Source organism: Callorhinus ursinus, unplaced genomic scaffold (assembly GCF_003265705.2).
Source record: "Callorhinus ursinus isolate GAN/ISIS: 27379988/994484 unplaced genomic scaffold, GSC_fseal_2.0 scaffold14, whole genome shotgun sequence".
In the NCBI taxonomy this organism is placed as follows: domain Eukaryota; kingdom Metazoa; phylum Chordata; class Mammalia; order Carnivora; family Otariidae; genus Callorhinus; species Callorhinus ursinus.
This window is the reverse complement of record NW_027397076.1, coordinates 19,479,883-19,500,361: the sequence shown is the minus strand read 5'-3', so window position 1 is coordinate 19,500,361 and position 20,479 is coordinate 19,479,883. Positions and strand designations below refer to the sequence as shown.

At 38.3% G+C, this 20,479-nt stretch overlaps 1 protein-coding gene across 3 annotated transcripts in view; it reads right to left on the bottom strand.

The window, feature by feature from the left end:
* KITLG (KIT ligand) overlaps positions 1-20,479 on the bottom strand; it is an 87,137-nt gene that overhangs the window by 38,223 nt on the left and 28,435 nt on the right. For 2 of the 3 annotated variants that reach the window (XM_073900535.1, XM_025882605.2), the window contains exons 2-3: positions 15,623-15,736; positions 4,183-4,245 (exon numbers count right to left, since the gene is read on the bottom strand). In XM_073900535.1, coding sequence (XP_073756636.1) covers positions 4,183-4,245; positions 15,623-15,736 — 177 coding nt within the window. Of the gene's footprint in view, positions 1-4,182; positions 4,246-15,622; positions 15,737-20,259; positions 20,306-20,479 lie in introns of all 3 variants that reach the window. The other variant, XM_073900534.1, reaches the window with a different exon arrangement.

The window sequence follows — 20,479 nt, the reverse complement described above, 5'->3', positions numbered from 1 at the left end:
CCAACCGGCGGATTTGGTTTCATCAAGGAGGAAAGGGAAGGTTCCCTTACACAAGTGAAAATGAAGCCAACAGTCTGGAGTTACTGGTATCAAAGGTCCAACTAGGTATAGAGGAAGCCACGCACAGAGGAACAGGGGCCACAGGGAACAAGTGGGAACGTGGGGCTGGAAGAGGATTTGGAAAGGTGCCACCTTATGAGGGTCTCGGGGCCTTGTTTCAGGAGCAACTTTTTCTGCTGGGAGAGGGGCAGAGGGAGAGGGAGAAGCAGACTCCCCGCTAAGTAGGGAGCCCAGGCTCAATCCCAGGACCCTGGGATCATACCTGAGATGAAGGGAGACACTTAACCAACTTAGCCACCTAGGCACCCTGCCTTTTCCAGCTTTTGGAGACCACCTGCATCCCTTGGCCCGTGGCCCCTTGCCCCATTTTTAAAGCCAACAGTGCAACATCTTTTAATCGATCTTTCTGGCTCTCACACTCCTGCTTCCCTCTTACAAGGATTCACAAGATTAGACCATGCCCATCTGGGTAATCCCAGATAAACTCCCCATCCCCAAATCCTTAATTACATCTGCAAGTCCCTTTCACCATGTAAGGTGATATATTCACAGCCTAGGACATCTTTGGGGAGCCATTACTCTATCACACATAATATCAAAAATGCAAAAACCATTATCCTAGACTGGATCTTGTACTGGAGGAAAAGAAGTACCAAAAAAAAAAAAAAAAAGAAAGATAAATTTTGATAAACTGAAATACAGCCAATAGATTTAAATATTTGGGTTATTGATAAATTTATTGAAACTGACAATCATACTGTGGTTACATAAGAGAAAATCTTTTACTTAGGAAATACACACTTAAGTATTTAGGGGTAAACAGCCACTAAGTATACAAGTGACTCAGTGAGTTTAGAAAAATAACAACCTGTGCACAGAAAGCAAGAATTTAGTAAAGCAAATGAGGCAAAATGTTAAAAATAGATGAATATGGATTAAAGAGTTTGTGAGTGTTCTTAGAATATTCTCATAACTTTTCTGTAAATTTGAAATTATTTCTGAATAAAAAGTTAAAACTGATGAATCTAATTAAAACTGAAATGTCTTTTTTACTCAAATACTATAAGCAAGTCATAGTTTATATCATTTTATAAACATTAGAATGACTAGATCTGTGGCACAAATTCAGCAACCCAATTTTTGGTCTTCCTGTGGTAACATTACTGGTAAATAGAAGGATCAGAAATGTTTAGGATTTTTATGGTTGGTGATTTAAAATCCTAACAGTCTGGCAATATTATAGTTTCAAAGAGTTTAAAATAGAATTGGTAATTATCGTCAGATTTAAGTACCAACTGGTTGGTCACATCCTGCTATTTGTGAGAGAGAATCTGCTAGGTAATTTTCTAGGACGTCTCTTGGAAAAGTAGTGCCCACCCCCCAGGAGTATTTAGCAGATTTTTAAAGCAAAAGCATGACAATGAACTGTATTCTATTCTAGAGCCTTTTTTTTGCCTGGTGCCTCAGGCAGAATTTTATTGCTTTGGCCCCAAAGAATCTTTCTGGTACCCATTCTGATTCCTACTCCGCCCTCTATTGTTTAGAAACAAAAGATAAGGCAGCTGGGACTCTGACCACTGACAAATCATCACTGGCCTCTCCACTGGGAAACTCCTCTGGTCTTGGCAGAAACTCATTTTAAAAATAAAGGTAAAACAAAGCCTACGACCAGTTTCTGCCCAAAGCCTTCTGCACGGGCTTATTTTTCTTGCCAATTGTGGTAGCCAAGAACAAAGTTTCTCCAGTTGTGCCAAGACAGTATGCCAAGATCAAATAATAGTGAACTTTTCTCAATTACAGAAACACACAAAAAAAAATGTGGCAATGAATCAGCTTTATTTTTACAAGTTTGGCTCTTGCTACCACCAGCCCATACTGAAATCTGTGATTTAGCACAATCTATGATTATACCAGCACAAAATAATCTATTTTGTTATTTTCAGTTTAACATTAAGAGCTGCATGATTTCTTTGAGTCAGTTTGGCAATCACACACCTAAATGCTTCTCCAGTCAGGGTCAGGGTACATCTTTATTACTTGAATGTTTCACTTAGAACACCTTCCTCTGGGGCGCCTGGGTGGCTCAGCTGGTTAAGCGTCTGCCTTCAGCTCAGGTCATGATCTCAGGGTCCTGGGATTGAGCCCCACATCTGGCTCCCTCCTCAGCAGGGAGTGTGCTTCTCTCTTTCTCACTCTCCCTCAGCTCTCCCTCTCTCTCAAATAAATAAATAAAAATCTAAAAAAAAAAAAGAAAAAAAGACGAACACCTTCCCTTGCTATTGTAATTATTTAGATACTCACATTCTGTAACCCAAGGTTAAATGTCAGATGACCTAAGGTTTTTTTTTTTAAGACTGTCACTTTTTAGTCGTATAACCTTGGGTAAATACTTGTAAACCTCAGTTTGTGTCATTTGTAAAACAGAAATCACACAAATCACAGTAGCTATCTTGCCTTCCTGGAAGGGTTTTTCTAATCATCCAAGGAGATAAATACGTGAAATCATTTTGAAAATTAAAAAAAAAAAAAGCATTATATAAAGGCCCGATCATTCCCCCACACCTAGTTATTATTAAAGTCTTTTGCACATAAGGCTATGTGATGTGTTTGTTTCTTAAAGTATCTGGTAAGGTGCTGGCTCCATTATTTTTTCCTAAACAAATACTGTACTTGTTCCCTGAGTAATTGAATGATTAATTAACTTCCAGTCTGCTATGATTTTACATTCCTATTTCCAGAGAACTCCCCTAATTCAATGGGACAGACACTGACCTAGATTTCAGGATATCTGGTTCAACATGAAGAGCAATGTTCTAAGAAACTTTAGATAGTTCATGCTAACTAAAATGCTTACTTTCCTAATGAAAAGAAATAGGCCTTTGACATTCTCTTGAAATGATAACCTTAGTCAGTCTTTGAAAGACTTTTTAAGCACAAGCACTTTGGGATGTGCTTAACACACTGAAACTGGTACTAATTTTGATTGACTAACCCACAAAAAGTACTCAAAGCTAAGACAGCTTACACAAAGTGGATCTGTAATAAGAACTTCAGAAATCATGGAAAGATGTCTACTTGCAGAGTCACCCAAATGATTTTAAATTAACTCAAGGAACACAATACAGCAGTTAAAATGAATCAACATGGATCAACACATGTCAAACGTGTGTTGCAAAACATAAGCAAGGTGCAAAGTGGTATATACAGTGTAATGCTATTAAGTCTGCAAAAAATACAGTAACTTACTTATGTGTTAGTACAGATTTTCAGTAAATGGAAAAGAGCAGGTGGCGTTACTATGTGTTGTTGCACTCAACACAACCCCAAGGGATGCTATCCCCATGCCAAGCCTTGAAAACATGCAGTGGAATGAAAAATTCCAGCGCAGAAGACTTGTTGCTAATAGTCAAATTGTCTATAAGAGACAAAGTGAGGACCAGTGGAGAAAGAGGCAATACAGGGGTCTTTAATAATATTTATAATGTTTCATTAAAAAATATATTTGAAGCAAGTATTGCACCATGGTAAGGTTTAACAAGCTATGTGGTGGGTACATAGGCATCTCTATGCTTGCAAGATTTCTTCATGTATGAATTCTGATAACTCGTAATCAGGAAAATAATTAAAATTTCTTGGTTGCAGTAATAAAGATGTATTTATAATCATAACCTCGTATTTATATTGTAAGTTTCTCAGAATCTTTTGACTAATAAATTCTGAGATAAAATACATGGTGGTCTCAAATTAAATAGGAAAGAGGCTTATAAAGGACCTTTCCAGAATATGCAAAAAATTTGCCCAATTTTACACTCAAGCGTTTTTTAGGAGGAAGCTAAAGGAAAGAGAAATCTGTGGCTAGCTCTAAGGAAGATGATCTTATTCACTTTAGAATTAACAGGTCTAAGACACATGTGCTGAAATGCTTACCTGTAAGTAAAGTTTAGCAGTTACTTGAGGATAAAACAAAAACAAAACCATCCAAGTTGAATTCCAAGGATACTTTCTTCAAATACTGACAATTAGCTAACTCCTAAATGGCCCATAATTTCCTGTCTCAATAGAATGATCCCATCTCTTTTGTCAGCTACTAAAAAGGAACTCAGAAATGTACAGTTTACTTACCAAAACATCCATCCCGGGGACATATTTGAGGGCTATCTTATAGTCTTTCGGAAGATTTGCCACCTACAGAGACCAAAAAAAGAAGAAAAAGAAAGGGGGGGGAATCCATGAGAAAATTCATACATAGCAATTAATCATACTGTTTTTAATGAGAGAAAAATACATACAAACCTGTTATATTGTTTTTAAGTTGCCACTGCATTTCAATATTTACATAGTGATTTTCCATTCTTGATTTCCTTTTGTAATCAAAAGCCCTCTCCAAAAATACAGTAATAATACAAGTCTTTTAGACTCCACATTCAGTAACGAGTATTAAATATAATCCAGTGAATTTTGGAAACATCTAAATTTCAATTTCTATCTGTGGTCTTGGAATTCCCTTCCAGGACTGTTTTCCTACTGTTTCACCAAAGAATCAATAATACAATGTTCTGTTTTGGTTTTTTTCATCAATCATTCTCAAAGTGATGTGTCAACATCACCAAGGAACTGCTAAAAATGCAAATTCTCAGGCCACATCAGCCCTACTGAATCTTACTTAAGTCCTCCAGGTGATTTTGATGCAAGTTTGAGAACTTGTTGACCTTAGAAAAAAATGTCAGTGAAACTCAAAAGAACACTACTACTCATGAAAAGCAAATGGTTTCTAATTAAATAATTTGTAGAGATTCAATTCTGTGAGATAACTTAATCTGTTTACATAGGCCTGAACATTGGAAATGTGTCAAGTAGTCTGCCCAGCTTCTTTTAAAGGCTTTTAAAAAATATCTAATACATCTCCATCAGTCACTGTGGCATGTGTTGAACAAACACCTTATTTGGAACCAAATCTAAATTCTGTACTTTGGTTTCTTTCTCTCATCTATAAAATGGAGATGAAAGTACCCATGTCAAATAGCCAATTTATGAACTGTGATAACTGAATGTGCCAAACACATCATAAACAATCCATATTCTATATTGAGGGATATATTGGCAACTGACTTCCCAGGTATGGATCCTGGGGTTCTAGGTTCTCTTATCAGAGTTCTAGGTTCTAGATTTCTAGAGTTCTAGGTTCTCTTATCTCCTTTCCTACATACAGCACCACAGAGTCACAGAGTTCTAGGTTCTCCTATCTCCTTTCCTACATACAGCACCAGCTCTGTCATACCACCCTGAGTACAATTTCCAGCTAAATATAGCCAACAACTGATTTAGACCATGAGTCTTAAGACAATATACGGTGTAAAAAAGTGGTTTTGCACTATTACGTCTTCAGTAGGTCTACCTTACTTTTGCAGATTTTCCCCTTCATCCTCTCTCTGAAATCTTTGCTCTTCCCCATATTAAGGTAGGATCTTGCTCATGTTTGCTGGACTAGGTCACCTCTGACAAGTCTCCCACAACACAATCTGTAGGTTTCTTCCTGGCCATGCCAAAAGCTTCTAGAATCTGAGAACAATTTGGTGAGAAAGGAATATAGGCAAAGGCCTAAGTGAGTCAGAAGGGAGCCAAGGTAGGAACCGATCCCTCTAATGGTACCACCTCACACTCATCTCAGTCTCGAGGCTGGTATTTGCTCAGTATGTGCCAGGTACTGTGCTCACTAAGGGCTTATATTGCATGATCACATCCAATCTTCTGATCCCTGTGACATATTATCTCCCTTGAACAGACAAAGAGCTTGAGGCTCAAAGAGGTCAAGTAACTAGACCAAGGTCGCACAGTTACTGGGTATCAAGTATGGACTAAAACTCAGCTCTCTGACAGTGAAACCTCCCTCGCCACTGTGGTTCTACTACACATTTCATCCACTCTCTGCACATCTGTCCTGGGTACTTTCTTCCTCTTGGTCAAATTTCCCATCAGGCTTCTAAAATTTCTTTTGTCTTTGGATCTTCATGCCCATTTTTGAAGAGCAAAATGACCCATTTTATGTAAGCTCTGCTGGCAAAGACACAGCTGACACTTTTGCAGGTAGAAACACTGGAATTAGACTGAGCAGCAACATTTTACTATGTTATGAACCAACCATGTCAATTAAAGCCATTCCAGATGGAGAAACATGACAAGAAGTGGCAGGTGTTCTGAACACAACCTGCTTGACAATCTAGCCCCTCCCTAAGAATAATTTACATTATCTGTATCTATCTACCTATATAAAATTGACAGAATTAGTATTCAGAAAACTTAGGACCGGAGTATATACATAAACCTAATGAGCAGAAAAAAATGTAAGGGATGTGGCCAATTCCATTTTATTAGTAATTTATATATAAGAATCAGCTGAAAGAAGTCAAAGAAACCTTACTGAAACACACTGAAATCTCCATACCTTACTACTTGGGGGCGGTCTATAGTAATAATTTCTGTCTTAAACCGATTTATGGAGATTTAGTTTCTGATGGGATGAAAATTCTATTTTTGAAAAATGCTTGCAATTTATAACAAGTTTTCATATACAGCCTTTGCCACGATCTCATGAGATATATACTATTAAGCCTGTTTTATAGATGAAGACATGGAGGCTCCAGGGGGCTAACTCAGGCATCAGGAGTTCCTGATGGAGGGAGGATACAAACCCAGCCCTCCATGCTTTGCTCAGCACCATCCTCTACAGAGCGGTCTCCCTTTATTACTCTCTTGGCTGACATTGGTTCCTTTCCAATTACACTTGGAAGAGAACTTGGGAAGTCAAGGTGTAGATTTTTATGGTTGCTTCATGAATTATTGTATAACTTTCTAAACACTTGGGAGTGTGTTGAAGAGCACTCAGCACAGATACTTTTGTGATAAATTCAGCTTCTTTGATATACATTGATCATTATAGAAAGTCGGACAGTGCAGAGGGAGGGAGCCTCTGGCCTGGAATTTAGAAGATGTTAGTTTGATGGAGGAGTCACAGCACAGGTTCTGGCGACACACTGTTGGATCCAGGCCCTCCTGCGTGTTAACTCAGATCTTGGGCAAGTTACTTAATCTGCTTTAATTTCGACATGTGTAAAATGGGAATCATAAAAAAATCTAGCTAGTGAATTTATAAACACTAAATAAGGACTAAATAACTCATTTAAAACACCTAGTGCTTAAGCATGGTATGTACATGAAGATGAGTTTATATTAATTGCAAGAGAGTGGGACATTCTAGATAGAGGAGGGGTCATATGCAAAGAAAAGGAAATGGGAAAGCACAGGTGTGTTTGGGAGACCACGGACAGATAAATCAGGCTCCAGCAAGTAAGAGAAAGGAAATATGCCAAGAAAGCCACATTAGAGAAGGACTTGAATGTTGGGCTAAGGAGGCCCAGTGGGAGGCAGTGACTCTACCACCAAACCCTATAAGCAAGTCACTTCTGCCTCATTTCCTCTCCATAGAACTTCTACCACTTGTCTGTAAAATAAAGGGAACTAGGTAATTACTAAAAATGTAGTCAGATCTAAGTTTCTCATGGAAGTAGTGGTGCTACAACGGACGTGCAAACAAGGAGGGATCAGGATAGTAAATTCAGGAAGACAGGTTTGGAAGGTATGGATTGGACCAAGGATAGAACAGAGACCAGGAACAGTTTAGAAGACCACTAGAAAAGTGCTGAATGTGTATTAAATATTTATATAGAGATTGGAAGATGAAAAAACCAGAAATGAGGTTTAGATTCCAGGGCAGTAGCCTGATGATAGGGTTAAATGGATGAGTAATCAAAACTATAGATTTTGAAAACAAATCAATTCTAGTAAAATAAGTTCAGGACAAAAAAAAAAAAAATCCCAAAAAACAAAAAAAACAAAATGGAACTTAGTTGATGGAGAATTTTGCCAAAAGCCAAATTATCCCAATGAGCTTTTGTGGTTTGGCGTTTGAACATGTCAATACTATGCCAGATTGTAAAATGCATAAAACTGCAAAAACAAGTCACTTTATGATGGGCTCGCTCTACTAGATGGGTCCCGTTGGGTGTCTTTAGGATTGACCACACTCAGTGACACTGGGAAACAAAAACAAAACCAAATGCATAAGGGAACAGCATGAGGAAACGCTGAAAACTCAGCCAAGAAAAAGTCTTTTTACGCCAACAGGCACTGGCTGCATACCAGGTCCTAAAGGTATTTGGACTCAGAAGAAAAAAGAACTCAATGTTAGAACGCTTAATGCCCTCTCTAGATCACTAATCTAAAATCTTTGGATCTCATGATTCAAATGTCATCGAGGTCTCTAAAGCTCATGAAATCAGTGGCTTCTTGGACATCTTTGCTGAAACACTTGTCTCAGTTGTTTCTCCCTGGTGCAAGGCAAGAATCAAAATGCAGTAGTAGTAATTCCTGATTCCCTTGGTACTGTACATAAAATGTTTTGCAAAAGTGAACGTCTCTGGAGAAAGGGTTCACAGTTTCCAGAGTCTCATCAGACCCAGAGAGTTGAAGAATCACTGCTATGGGAGGGGGGGTGGGAATCTATGCTTATATTTAAATATCCCAACTCACTCATGTATAGCAGCTTAGTATAATGCTGGTTTTCAGAAATAACACAGGAGAAAGCTTTTTGCTTTTTTTATTTTTCCTTATAAGTCATCCCCTGTTAATACTAACAAACCCACCAGGACAACTGTCTTTAGTGTTCAAAGGTATTTGTTTTTTGATAATAACTCAGAGATTAAAAAAAATAATAATAAAATGACAACTTTACAAGACTTTTCTGAGTCCTCTTTTCTCAGTGAAAAATACCTAAATAGAGGACTCATCTCCCTCCAAAAAATAATAAAAAATTAAAAAAAATTTAAAAGAGATTAAAAGAAGATCTACAACAGGACCACTTCTTAATCATAAGGTGACTACTACCTAGGAAATGAGATTCAAGAGGTTACAGTGATAATTCTTAAATGGCAGTTGACATTTAAATCTTAAATTAAGACATTGTAAATTATGAACTAGGTTCATGTGTTCCAGAGAAGAGACAGGTAGTTATGGGTTTGAACTTCTCCACTCAGTTTTCTATTTCCAGGTAAGGATGGTCAAATTACTTGTCACTAGGTCTCAGCTTCCTAATCAATAAACTGGGGGTAAAAATAATTACCTCCTAGGTTTGTAATGATTAAAGGACAGAATTCAAATAAAATGCTTTGCATGGTTGCTGGATACTCACACAGTAACTTGCTTTAAAAAGTCAAGGACAAGAGCTATAGAACCTAAGTGGTTCATCCTATAAAGGAAGAATGATTTTTTTCTTCAGAATAAGACTGCCACGTTTGGTAACATAGCAGGGCATTTGTCAGTTTTTACAAATATTATTTCCAATATACTTCTGTCCTTTCTTTGAATACTGCTAGTCCAAAATTTAGTTTTAAATAGAAGAGGAAATTTCTACCGACTGCAGGAGAAGAAATTAAAATGCTAAGTGTAGCAAACTAATAAAAATAAACTTTAAAAATTATCCAGCTGTCAAACCATTGTTCTTCAAAGGTCCAAAACAGAAAAAGGAAAACCCAACCCCAAATGAGTGTAGGAGATCTCTGCTTTCATTTATTTATTTATTTATTTTATTTATTTATTTTAGAGAGAGAGAGAGAGAGAGCATGCAGGCACAAGTTGGGGGGGGGGTTGGGCAGAGGGAGAGGGAGAGAGAACCTTAAGCAGGCTCTATGCTCAGTCTGGAGCCTGACACAGGGCTCAATCTCAAGACCCTGAGATCATGACCTGAACCGAAATTAAGAGTTGGATGCTTAACCAACTGAGCCACCCAGGCGCCCCCATGAGATCTCTGCTTTTATTTTTTATTTTTAAAGATATATTGAGAGAGAGAGAGAGAACACAAGTGGGGTAAGGGGGGAAGGGGGAGAGAGAGAATCTGTCAAGGGCAGGGCCAGATGTAAGGACTGATCTCATGACCTTGAGATCATGACCTGAGCTGAAATCAAGAGTCGGAGGCTTAATTGACTGAGCCACCCAGGTGCCTCTGAGATCTCTGCTTTTTTTTTTACTAAAAGATGTTTTAAAATTTTTATTTATTTATTTGAGAGAGAAAGAGAGAGAACATGAGCAAGGAGGAGAGGCAGAGGGAGCAGACTCCCCACTGAGCAGGGAGCCTGACACAGGGTCCTGGGATCATGACCTGAGCCACTTAACCAACTGAGCCACCCAGGCACCCCTGAGATTTCTGCTTTTAAAGAGAAGACATGCTTAGAAAAGCTCAGAATTCATCTAGAAATGGAAAGACTCAGAGACTCCAAAACTTTATTTTAATGCAGTGGTAATTCTATTTGAAAAACATTGTACTTGAAGAAGAATAAAAATCAGGATTATTCAAAACTGTCCAAAGTGAAATTTATTTGAGATATTTTTATAAACTCCCATTACGTTACACTCTAAGAGTCATGTGTTAAAATAAGTGCCTATCATAAGACCAGGAAAACCATGAATTCCTGAGATTTAATTCTATTCTGATTTGTAGACTGACTTGGGAAAGACAGAGTAATTTCACCTTTATAAGATGGGGCTGGGAAGCAACCTGCCTTGAACATTTTGAGGAAGACAAATAATTACTCAGTAGATATTTTAAAACAAAAAGGTTTTTAAAAAGCAACATAGTCACATTTAAATTCCCCCGAGTGAAAGAAAACTATGATCACAAACGAAGGGAACAGTATGAAGAACAAAAGAGGTAAACCAATTTGAACTATTTCAATATTTGGAGGCCTCCTTCTAGAACACAACTGTTAAAAGCTGCAGCCTAATTGTCCCAGAGATACAAGTGTTTAAAGTTTGTTTCATCCTCTTCCCAGATACTTGACCCTTTCCTTAGGTAGGTCTGAGTTTGTCATTTAAAACAAGTCTTGCAACATTTTTTAGAAACAAAGCAAAATGTTCCGTAAATAGATGAACTATTCTGCTGAGCAAACATGCCAGAAGGATTTCAGATGAAAACCATGGGGACTATAGTGGCAGCACAAAGTGTCCAAGAAGAAATTAAAAAACAAAACAAACACACACACACACACACACACACACACACAAAAATGACAGCAAGGTCATAAATCATGTGCTTCTGTGACATGAGAACCACCCCAAGGAAACAGACTTCAGATCAGTGGGCACAGGATCAGTTGCACCTCACGCAGAGGAGGAACTGGTAGAGACTGCAAAGAAATGTTTTCAGTCAAAGAGATTACTGGGATCACAAGGTAAGAAAAGTGGTACTGTCAACTTACTTTGTTTCTCTCAAATTGAATGTACCAAGGTTGCGCCTGTAAAGCAAATCCCTCTTGTTCTATGTAACCTCCTCAAAGCAGGAGGCACGGCATTACTGAATTATTCTAACAGGTGCAACCTGACAAAGTATCGTTATGGAATTGCCCCACTGTACTTCAGAGAATGGCCGTGATTCTCTGTATCTATATAACTCCGAAGTCCCTCACGTTGCTGTCTGAATTGGTCAAATTAATGAGCTTTAGGCTAAGGATAAGAACACAGTTTTGTTTTTGTTCTTTTTTTTTTTTCCCCAAAAATGAAAAAACCCCAACATTAGAAGTATGATCACCTAAGCAGTTCTGGCACTTCCATGCAAATCCCTATCACTTACGATGCTAGTTGGAAACACCCCATCCTCACAAGCTGACCCTCAGTATTTCTGCAGCGGGAGCCCTGACAGCTGTACTTTTAATAAGTATCCTAAAACGTGGTAATTGAATGATTCTCAAATGATATCCTACAAATGCTGGTTTACAGCAGTGACTTCCAACATTTTTTCAGCTCAATTCTTTTTTCCACATCAAGTCTTATTTGGACATCCAGATACACAAATGAAGGCAGAGTGGCTGTGTGGGCGCTAGGAGCCAGTTTGAAAACTACTGTTTTAGAAGGCACAGTGCTGGTAATGGGACCCAGAGCTGGGCTTCACCACTCCTGGGTCTCAGTTTCCTTATTTATTTATTTACTTTTTAAAGATTTTTGTCAGAGAGAGAGAGAGAGTACAAGAGCAAGTGAGCACAAACGGGGGAGTGGTAGGCAGAGGGAGAAGCAAGCTCCCCGCTGAGCAAGGAGCCTGACATGGGGCTCGATCCCAGGACCCTGGGATCATGACCTGAGCCTAAGGCAGAGGTTTAACCGACTGAGCCACCCAGGCGTCCCTCAGTTTCCTTATTTATAAAACAGTTTGTCCAGATTGTCTCTAAATTCCCTTTCAGCTCCAGTACCCTCTGATCCCACCACAGCACTACTACCACTTCTAATAGCTAATATTTAGCAGGCACTTGCTGTGTTCCTAACACTGTTCTACTGATTCGATCCTTATAATCACTCTATGAAGTACTATTAATCTTAATACTTATAAGGAAACTGAGGCCCAAAGAAGTTATAGGACAATAACTGTGATAAAAATAAATTTACATATACATTCTCTTATTTAATCTATAAGATAAAATTGAGAAGTAGAAACAGATTTAGAGAGGTTAGTTATTTACGGTCAAAAAGCTGGGATTTAAATTCAGGTCTACCAAATTCCAAAATCCATTCCTTAACCAATATATTGGCACAGGTTGGTCCTACATGAAATCTTTTAAATGGCATCCATGTATGTGTTGTTATTGTGGTATTAATGATATGCATTCATATTTTTATGGAGATAATTTATCTCCCAAACTAGATCATGAACATTTTGAGGTCAGGGATTATTCTTCTATTTCCTACTCTATGAAATACGGGTTGTGAATTATGTAGGTCTTTATTCAGTAGGAAGTAATCTGAGTCCTATGTTTTTGGTGGCGGGGAGAGAGAAAGAGAGGGGGGAGGCATAGAGAGGGAGAGAGACTCCTAAGCAGGATCCACACCCAGTGTGGAGCCCAACATGGGACTCGATCTCACAACTCTGAGATCAAGGCCTGAGCTGAAAACAAGAGTCAGACACCTAACCGACTGAGCCCCTCAGTCACCCCTGAGTCCTATTTTTTACTAACTTGATTTTTTTTCAATAATCCAAAGTAAACACACTAATTTCCCTAGATCAACTCTTGAAATTAAAAAAATTTCCCTGAGTCATTTGCTGGAAGGGAGAAAAAAAACCTCTTTTTTCAGTCTAATGATTTTACATTTGCTTTCTTGGGGTGAGGATTTATCTTTTAGTGTCAATATTAATAAATATCTCTTTTCCAGGCTCTTCTTTCTCAGTAATGCTTCTTGCCATTTTTCATTGTATCAGCAGATAGGTACCAGACTGAAAATAAACAGATGGTCAAAGACAAGGACGGAAAACCTTGGAAGGTGCTTGTAATACCTACTTACACCACTTGAAAAAACTGGTTCGACATTTCACAGGAAGTAATGCTCATTAAATAGTTTTCCTTAAACACTTTGCAAGTAATAATGTGTATAAGTAATTTTTCTTAAATACCATGTTAATTTTGGATATGCTTGGCCTGTGGTCAAATATACCATCATCTTCCAACTATGATTCATTGCCAATATACTTGACATCTGCTCCTTAGGACCCCAGCAGATCTCCACTGATCATCCTCAGCTCCACAGTTACACCAGCAGCCCCATGAGAGCTGTAACTTCCCAGCTGTGAACTACTTTATGCATCATATTTTTGAGACTCATGTTAATCTGACATCCATATAAATTTATGTAACATAGATAAAGCTAGTCATAATAAGAATTGGGACTAAATTAGGATCAAGACACTTTGGTCTCCAAACTTTGACTGAACAGACCATCTAGAGCAGTAGTTCTTAAATCTTCTTTCAGAAATTTCTTTAAAATGTAGATGCCTGGAGCCCTTCCTCAGACCTATCATTGTATCCTTCTCTTAGAGTGCAGTCCAGACACCTGTAATTTTAATAAGCACCACAGGAGATCATGATGCTTACCACAGTGAAGCACATTAGGTCTTCATTCACTGAACGAACGTTTTTTACCAATGAGTGCCTTTTACCAATATAAAATTTATAATATAAGCATATATTTTCTTTTTAGTATAGTTTCTTGGGTCACAGATTAATAAGCAACTTGAAGAAGAGGTTTATGTGTACATTCTTTGAAAAACAAAACAAAACAAAACAGGGGTGACTGGGTGGCTCAGTTGATTGAGCATCTGACTCTTGGTTTCAGCTCAGGTCATGATCTCAGGTTTTGAGCCCCGCATCGGGCTCTGTGCTTTGTGCAGAGTCTGCTTGAGATTCTCTGCCTCTCCCTCTGTCCCTGTGCTTGTGCTTGCTTCTTAAATAAATAAAATCTTTGAAAAACAAACAAAAACTTTCCTCACCTCATCCTTAATACCTAGCTGGGCACATAGCAGGCAAATGCTACCCTGTTTTGATCACCAGCCCCTCAAATAAAATGTGTTGATATATCTTCAGCTACTGCATCAGAAAATTCTTTTTAAACCTGGACCCTCTAGACATCCTTCTAAGGAATCCACATAAACTATGTGTGTGTGTGTTTGTGTGTGTGTATGTTACTAACTGTATTGAGGCTAAGCCAGAAAGACTCTGACCATAGAATTAAACTTCTGTTTTGAAATTTGGCAATAAACCCCAAATAAAACATAAACCAGGAAATAAATACAAGAATAGGGAAAACAAGTATCTCAACAAATATAATTTTCTTTCTTTTCTCCATTTCATGACCCTTATTTCTTCCCTATGCTCGTATCATCTGTTCTCTAGAGAATTTTGAAATAAAAGAATGCCATTTGGCGATTCTGAACCACGCACTTACAAAAAATGCTTCTCAAAGTTTGCTCATCCTGAAGTCATACATTGTAGCTCAAATGGGCATGTAAAATCTCCCCTAGATCAGGAGAGCTGGGTAGAATGCATTCCAGATGCTGTATTATCTCTCTCTCCTTGGTACGCATTTTAAGAGAATCATGGCATGAAGCTAGCCATGACCAAGGGGCACTGGTGTAAAATGGCTTTTGCTGAGGGATGAGTTCCAATGTGACAAATGTGGGAGATGAGTCTGTTCAACATTTGGGTAACAAATCACTTCTCCAGCTATGTTCCCAGAGGGAGCACATACCCACCCACATGTGATGGGGTCTTCATGCTGTTGGAAACGGAAGAATGGCTATCTCAGCTTTTTTTTTGTTAGGCTTGTTAGAGAAGAGAAGGAAGGCATGGAGGGGGAAAAAGACACACTAAGAAACCCACTACAGAGATAATGGGGAACAAGCTAGTGCTGCCACATCAGCACACAGAGAACTCCAGTGTCCTTCGCTGTCTGTGACGGAGATGAAAAAAATGAGCAAAGAAACAAAGTCACTGTGTGATATTACCAATTTTACCAACAGATTCTCCTTGATAGTAATATCTCCCTACTTGCTCACTATACACCCTTTAGAATAACTCACTGATTTTTTTCTTTGTGATGGAAAAATACTAACCTGGGACAAGAAAAAAATGAACTCTTTTTCAAAAAAACACAAGGAAAAAAAACCCCACAGCTATTGAAAGCATTCCTTACTTACCAATTTTGTAACGTCTTTCACATCATCAGTTACACGGTTCCTGCAGATCCCTTTAGTTTTGACCAGAGGATTAAATAGGAGTAGTTGAAGATAAATGCAAGTGATAATCCAAGTCTAAATGAAAACAGAAAAATTGCTGGTGATGATCAGTTAACATCTGCAATCACTCAAGCTCTTACATCTTTTATCTTAATGTGGAAAAGACAATCTACATTAAAAAAAAAAATGCTACCAGCTTAAATACAATTCAATCTTGAGTAATTGAAGTATGCTCACCAAATTTTTAAAAAATTGTCCGTTAAAATGTGGTTTGGGTTTTTCATTTCTATGACATTACTGTTTACTTTTGTCAAAAGCATTCGAGAGCCAATTTCTTAATGGGAATTAGGAATGAACGTGCAGCAACACATAAAGGATCTACCACTTGAGGTGTTTTCTAAAAATTAGGAATGCTTAAAATTCATACCTCAAGGCACTAAAAGAAACTTTCTCTACTTTAAGTGTAGACTGTTTGGCAAGTAGCAGCAAACCTGAGCAGTGCTTTAAATCCAATAGTGTAGGACAGTACACCAAAGTGAGGGAGAGAGATGTATTTTTAGATTTAGGAGAGAATTTAACCTTTTATGAGACATCAAATGAGTCAGTTTTTAATCACAGCTTTTTAACCATTTACTATGGAAGAACATTTCTTAGTGAATAGGAAGAAATTCTTGAACCCTAGCGTGAGGTAATCACCTACACAACGTGCACTTACACACATCTCTCCTTGAAAATAACACAACCATGTTTTATAGTTACTTCTATGCAGGACTTGTTTTTTCTTATTATACTATATTTGAGGTTTTTAAGAAATTGGGCATCCAATTCTCTTTTTTTTAGTAACTTGAGAGCCCATAACACAGCACCTTGCATATTAAAAGTTCTTAATAAATATTTGCTGGATGAATCAGTGACAAAGGTAAAAATGATCTAATGCTTCAAATTCAAATCCATTTTATTGACCAAATATTATGAGATAGGGACTGTGACAGTCACTAGAGAAACAAAGGTGATGAAGGTGCCTTTGCAACTCAGAGGCAGGTACATAAATAAAATGCATACTCTATGATAAATGCTTTGGGAACACAAAGGAGGAAGCAATTAATCAATTAACCTCAAGGAGGAGAACCTTGGCAGGAAGACCATGCCAAGAAAAGCCAGTGAGAAAATGTGACTCTGGCTGGCTTTTGGAGGATAAGGAGGAGTTTGTAAGAGTTGACAAGGAAGGGATGAAAATTCCAGAAAAGACAAACAGCATGAGCAGAGGCATGGAGATGTGAAGATATTTTAAAATATCAGAGTTCTTTTATGAGTTAACATTCATTTATGGCATCTTAAAATTACACAAAGTCCATCTGCGCATGGCTAGAAATCTTCCCTATTTATGTAGCTGCCATGTATTAAAAAAAAAAAACAAAAACCAACTGGGGCGCCTGGGTGGCTCAGTCGTTTAGCGTCTGCCTTCGGCTTGGGTCATGGTCCCAGGGTCCTGGGATCGAGCCCCATGTCAGGCTCCCTGTGGGGTGGGAGGCCTGCTTCTCCCTCTCTCTCTCCCTCTGCTTGTGTTCCCTCTCTCGCTGTGTCTCTCTCTGTCAAATAAATAAAATCTTTAAAAAAAAAAACAAAACAAAAAAACAAACGGATTATTTTCCACTAATACCTGCATGCTAACTAGATATTACACTGGACCAGATGATGATTACCATTTACTGAAATTTCTGAGACTACAATGCGACCTACCTGGCTTGTGAAAAAATTCAAACTTTTTTATTGTTTTACCAATGTGATCTATTTTAGCAGTAATCCCGGTTTAAGTTTGGTTAAAGCTCCTTTCAGCACTGTGGGGTCACACTCTTCATAGCACCCTCTCCCTTGGACTGAAATGAAGACTAAATTGTGCAAATGATTTCTTGGAACCAACCAGGATGTTCTTCGGTAAGTGGTAAATAAACTGTGGTATATTGGACGATGGAATATTATTCAGTACTAAAAAGAAACCAGCTATCAAGCCATGAAAAGACATGGAGGCAACTTCAATGTATATTATTAAATGAAAGAAGCCAATCCAAAAAGGCTACATACTCTACGATTCCAACTATTACGACATACTGGAAAAGGCACAACTGTGGAAATAGCAAAAAGATCAGTGGTTGCCAGAGGCTGTAGGGGGAGGCATGAAAAGGTGGAATACAGGATTTTGGGGGCAGTGAAAATACTCTGTATAATGGTAGGTATGTCATTATACATTTGTCCTAACTCACAGAAGGTATAACACCAAGAGTAAACCCAGTGTAAACTATGAACTTTGGATGATTAAGATGTATCTGTGTAGATTTATCAATTGTAACAAATATACCACTCTGTAAATGTGTAGGGGCAGGGAGCATAGGGGAAATCTCTATAGTTTCCTCTCAGTTTTGCTGTGAACCTAAAACTGTTTAAAAAAAAAAAAGGGCTTTTAAAAAAAAAAGTCATGTTGAGGGCCCCTGGGTGGCTCAGTCCATTAAGCATCTGCCTTAGGCTCAGGTCATGATCCTAGGGTCTTAGAATCGAGCCCCACGTTGGGCTCCCTGCTCAGCGGGAAGCCTGCTTCTCCCTCTCCTCCCACTCATGTTCTCTGTCACTATCTCGGTCTCTTTCTTTCTCTCAAATAAATAATTTTCTTAAAAAATCACTTTGATTGCTGTGGTGAGAACCAACTTTAGGGTAGCAAGAGGTAGAAACAGACCAGTTAGGGGCTCTTGTTATAATCCAAGCAAGAAAGGGTTGTAGCAATGCACTGACCAGAAGTGGTTAGATTCTGGGTATCTCCTGTAGGCTCAGCCCCAGGAAGATTTCCTGAGAGTCGGAATGTGATTTGAAAGAGTCAAAGAAGACTCCAAGGATTTTGGCTTGAGCAAATGGAAGGATGGTGTTGCCATCAACTGATATGGGGAAGGCTCAGGGTAGAGAAGGCCTGGAGGGGAGATCAGGAGCTGAATTTTGAGTGTGCTAAATTTGAAATGTCTTTGAGATACCTTAGGGAGGATATTAGAGGTCATGATATTTGAATCTGGATTTAGAAGGGAAGTTTGGGCTAGATATATAAATGATAGCCTTTGATGTATAAATGGAATTTATTCATCATTCAAAAGAGTGGATGAGCCCATCCAGGGAGTGAGGACAGACAGAAACAAGAACAAAGAATTGAGTCCTATGCTGCTCTAACTGGAAGAGGTCTGAGAGAAGATTTAGAACTCACAAAAGAGCTGGGGAGCTTGAGAGAGAAGCCAAAGGAGTAGGAGGAAGCCAAGTTTAAAAAAAGGAAAAATTACCTGGAGGAGGAGGTCAAACTATGTCAAATACTTGTAATAGGTCAAGTAAGAGGAGAACCGAGAACTGACCCCTGGATGTGACAGGATCCAGCTCCCTGGTGACATTAATAAGAACATTTTTACTGAAGCAGTTATGGGAAAAAGCCAGTCTGCAGTGAGTTTAAGAGAACATAAGAGAGTAATTAGAAACCGTGAATGTAGATAGCTCTTTTAAAGAGTTGTCCTTCAAAGGAGAGCAAACAGACAAAAGAATAAATAAATAAAAACAAAGTGGGGTAGCAACTGGCAAGGACTTGGGGCGAGGGGCGAGTTTTCTCTGTAAGCTGATAGAAACATCAGGTTGTCCATATGCCTGTGTGGATGATGCAGCAGGTGGGTGTAACTGGCGACGTGGATTAGAAGAGAGGCAACTGCTTGAGCAATGGTCTTGAAAAGGCAAGAAGAAGTAAGATCTAGCTGTCAATCCTAGGGCCTGGCTTTAAATCTAGCTGTCAATCACAGGGCCTGGCTTTAAATAAGAGCATGTACAGTTCATCAGTACTATCAGTCAAGATGCTGAAAAATTGAGTGCAGATGCTGGTGTTGTTTCAACAATACAGTGAATAATGGCTACCATTTACTGAACATTTATTATGTACCAAACACTTTGTATATCTTATCACAAACTTTAAGTTTCATATATCCTAATTATTTTTTTATTTAAAATTTTTTTTTTAAGATTTTATTTATTTATTTGAGAGAGTGAGAGAGAGAGAGAGAGATCATGAGCAGGTGGAAGGATAGAGGGAGAAGCAGACTCTCCTCTGAGCGGAGAGCCTGATGCGGGGCTCGATCCCAGGACCCCAGGATCATGACCTGCGCTGAAGGCAGACGCTTAACCCACTGAGCCATCTAGGTGCCCTTTTTTTTTAAAAAAAAATTTTTTTAAGATTTTATTCAAATATTGTCATTTTAAAGATGAAGAAATTGAGCTACAGAAAGATTTGGGACTTCTAAGTGATAAAAAACAGATCTGTCCAATTCTAAATCCTGCCCTCCATCCGATACCGTCACAGCATTACCACAAGGGCGTCAGATCACTGGCCAGGGCTCCAAACAGCATAGCTCCAAAACTTCAGTAATTTTTCAGATATCATGCATATGAAGACAAGTGTGTTCCATAATCCATGCCACAGCAGAATAGTCTACATTTTTCAGGATACCATAATTTTTAATATATGTTCTATCATAGTTTTAACAAATATTCTAATACAGACATCTATAATAATTGCAAAACAATCTCACCAGGGTAGCCTCCATATCCTTTTTTGCATCAGTTATATACAAACACCTGTAAAGATAGGATTTTGCTCATTTTATAGGAATCTATTTGGCTAGGGCTAAAATTAAATCTGTTAATACATTCACACATCTCTGACAAACTATTTCTTGAAGCACTTCATTTAAAGCTGTTACATAAACTTGTAATTTATTTTTGTATATACTTAGCTAGTAGTATGGGATA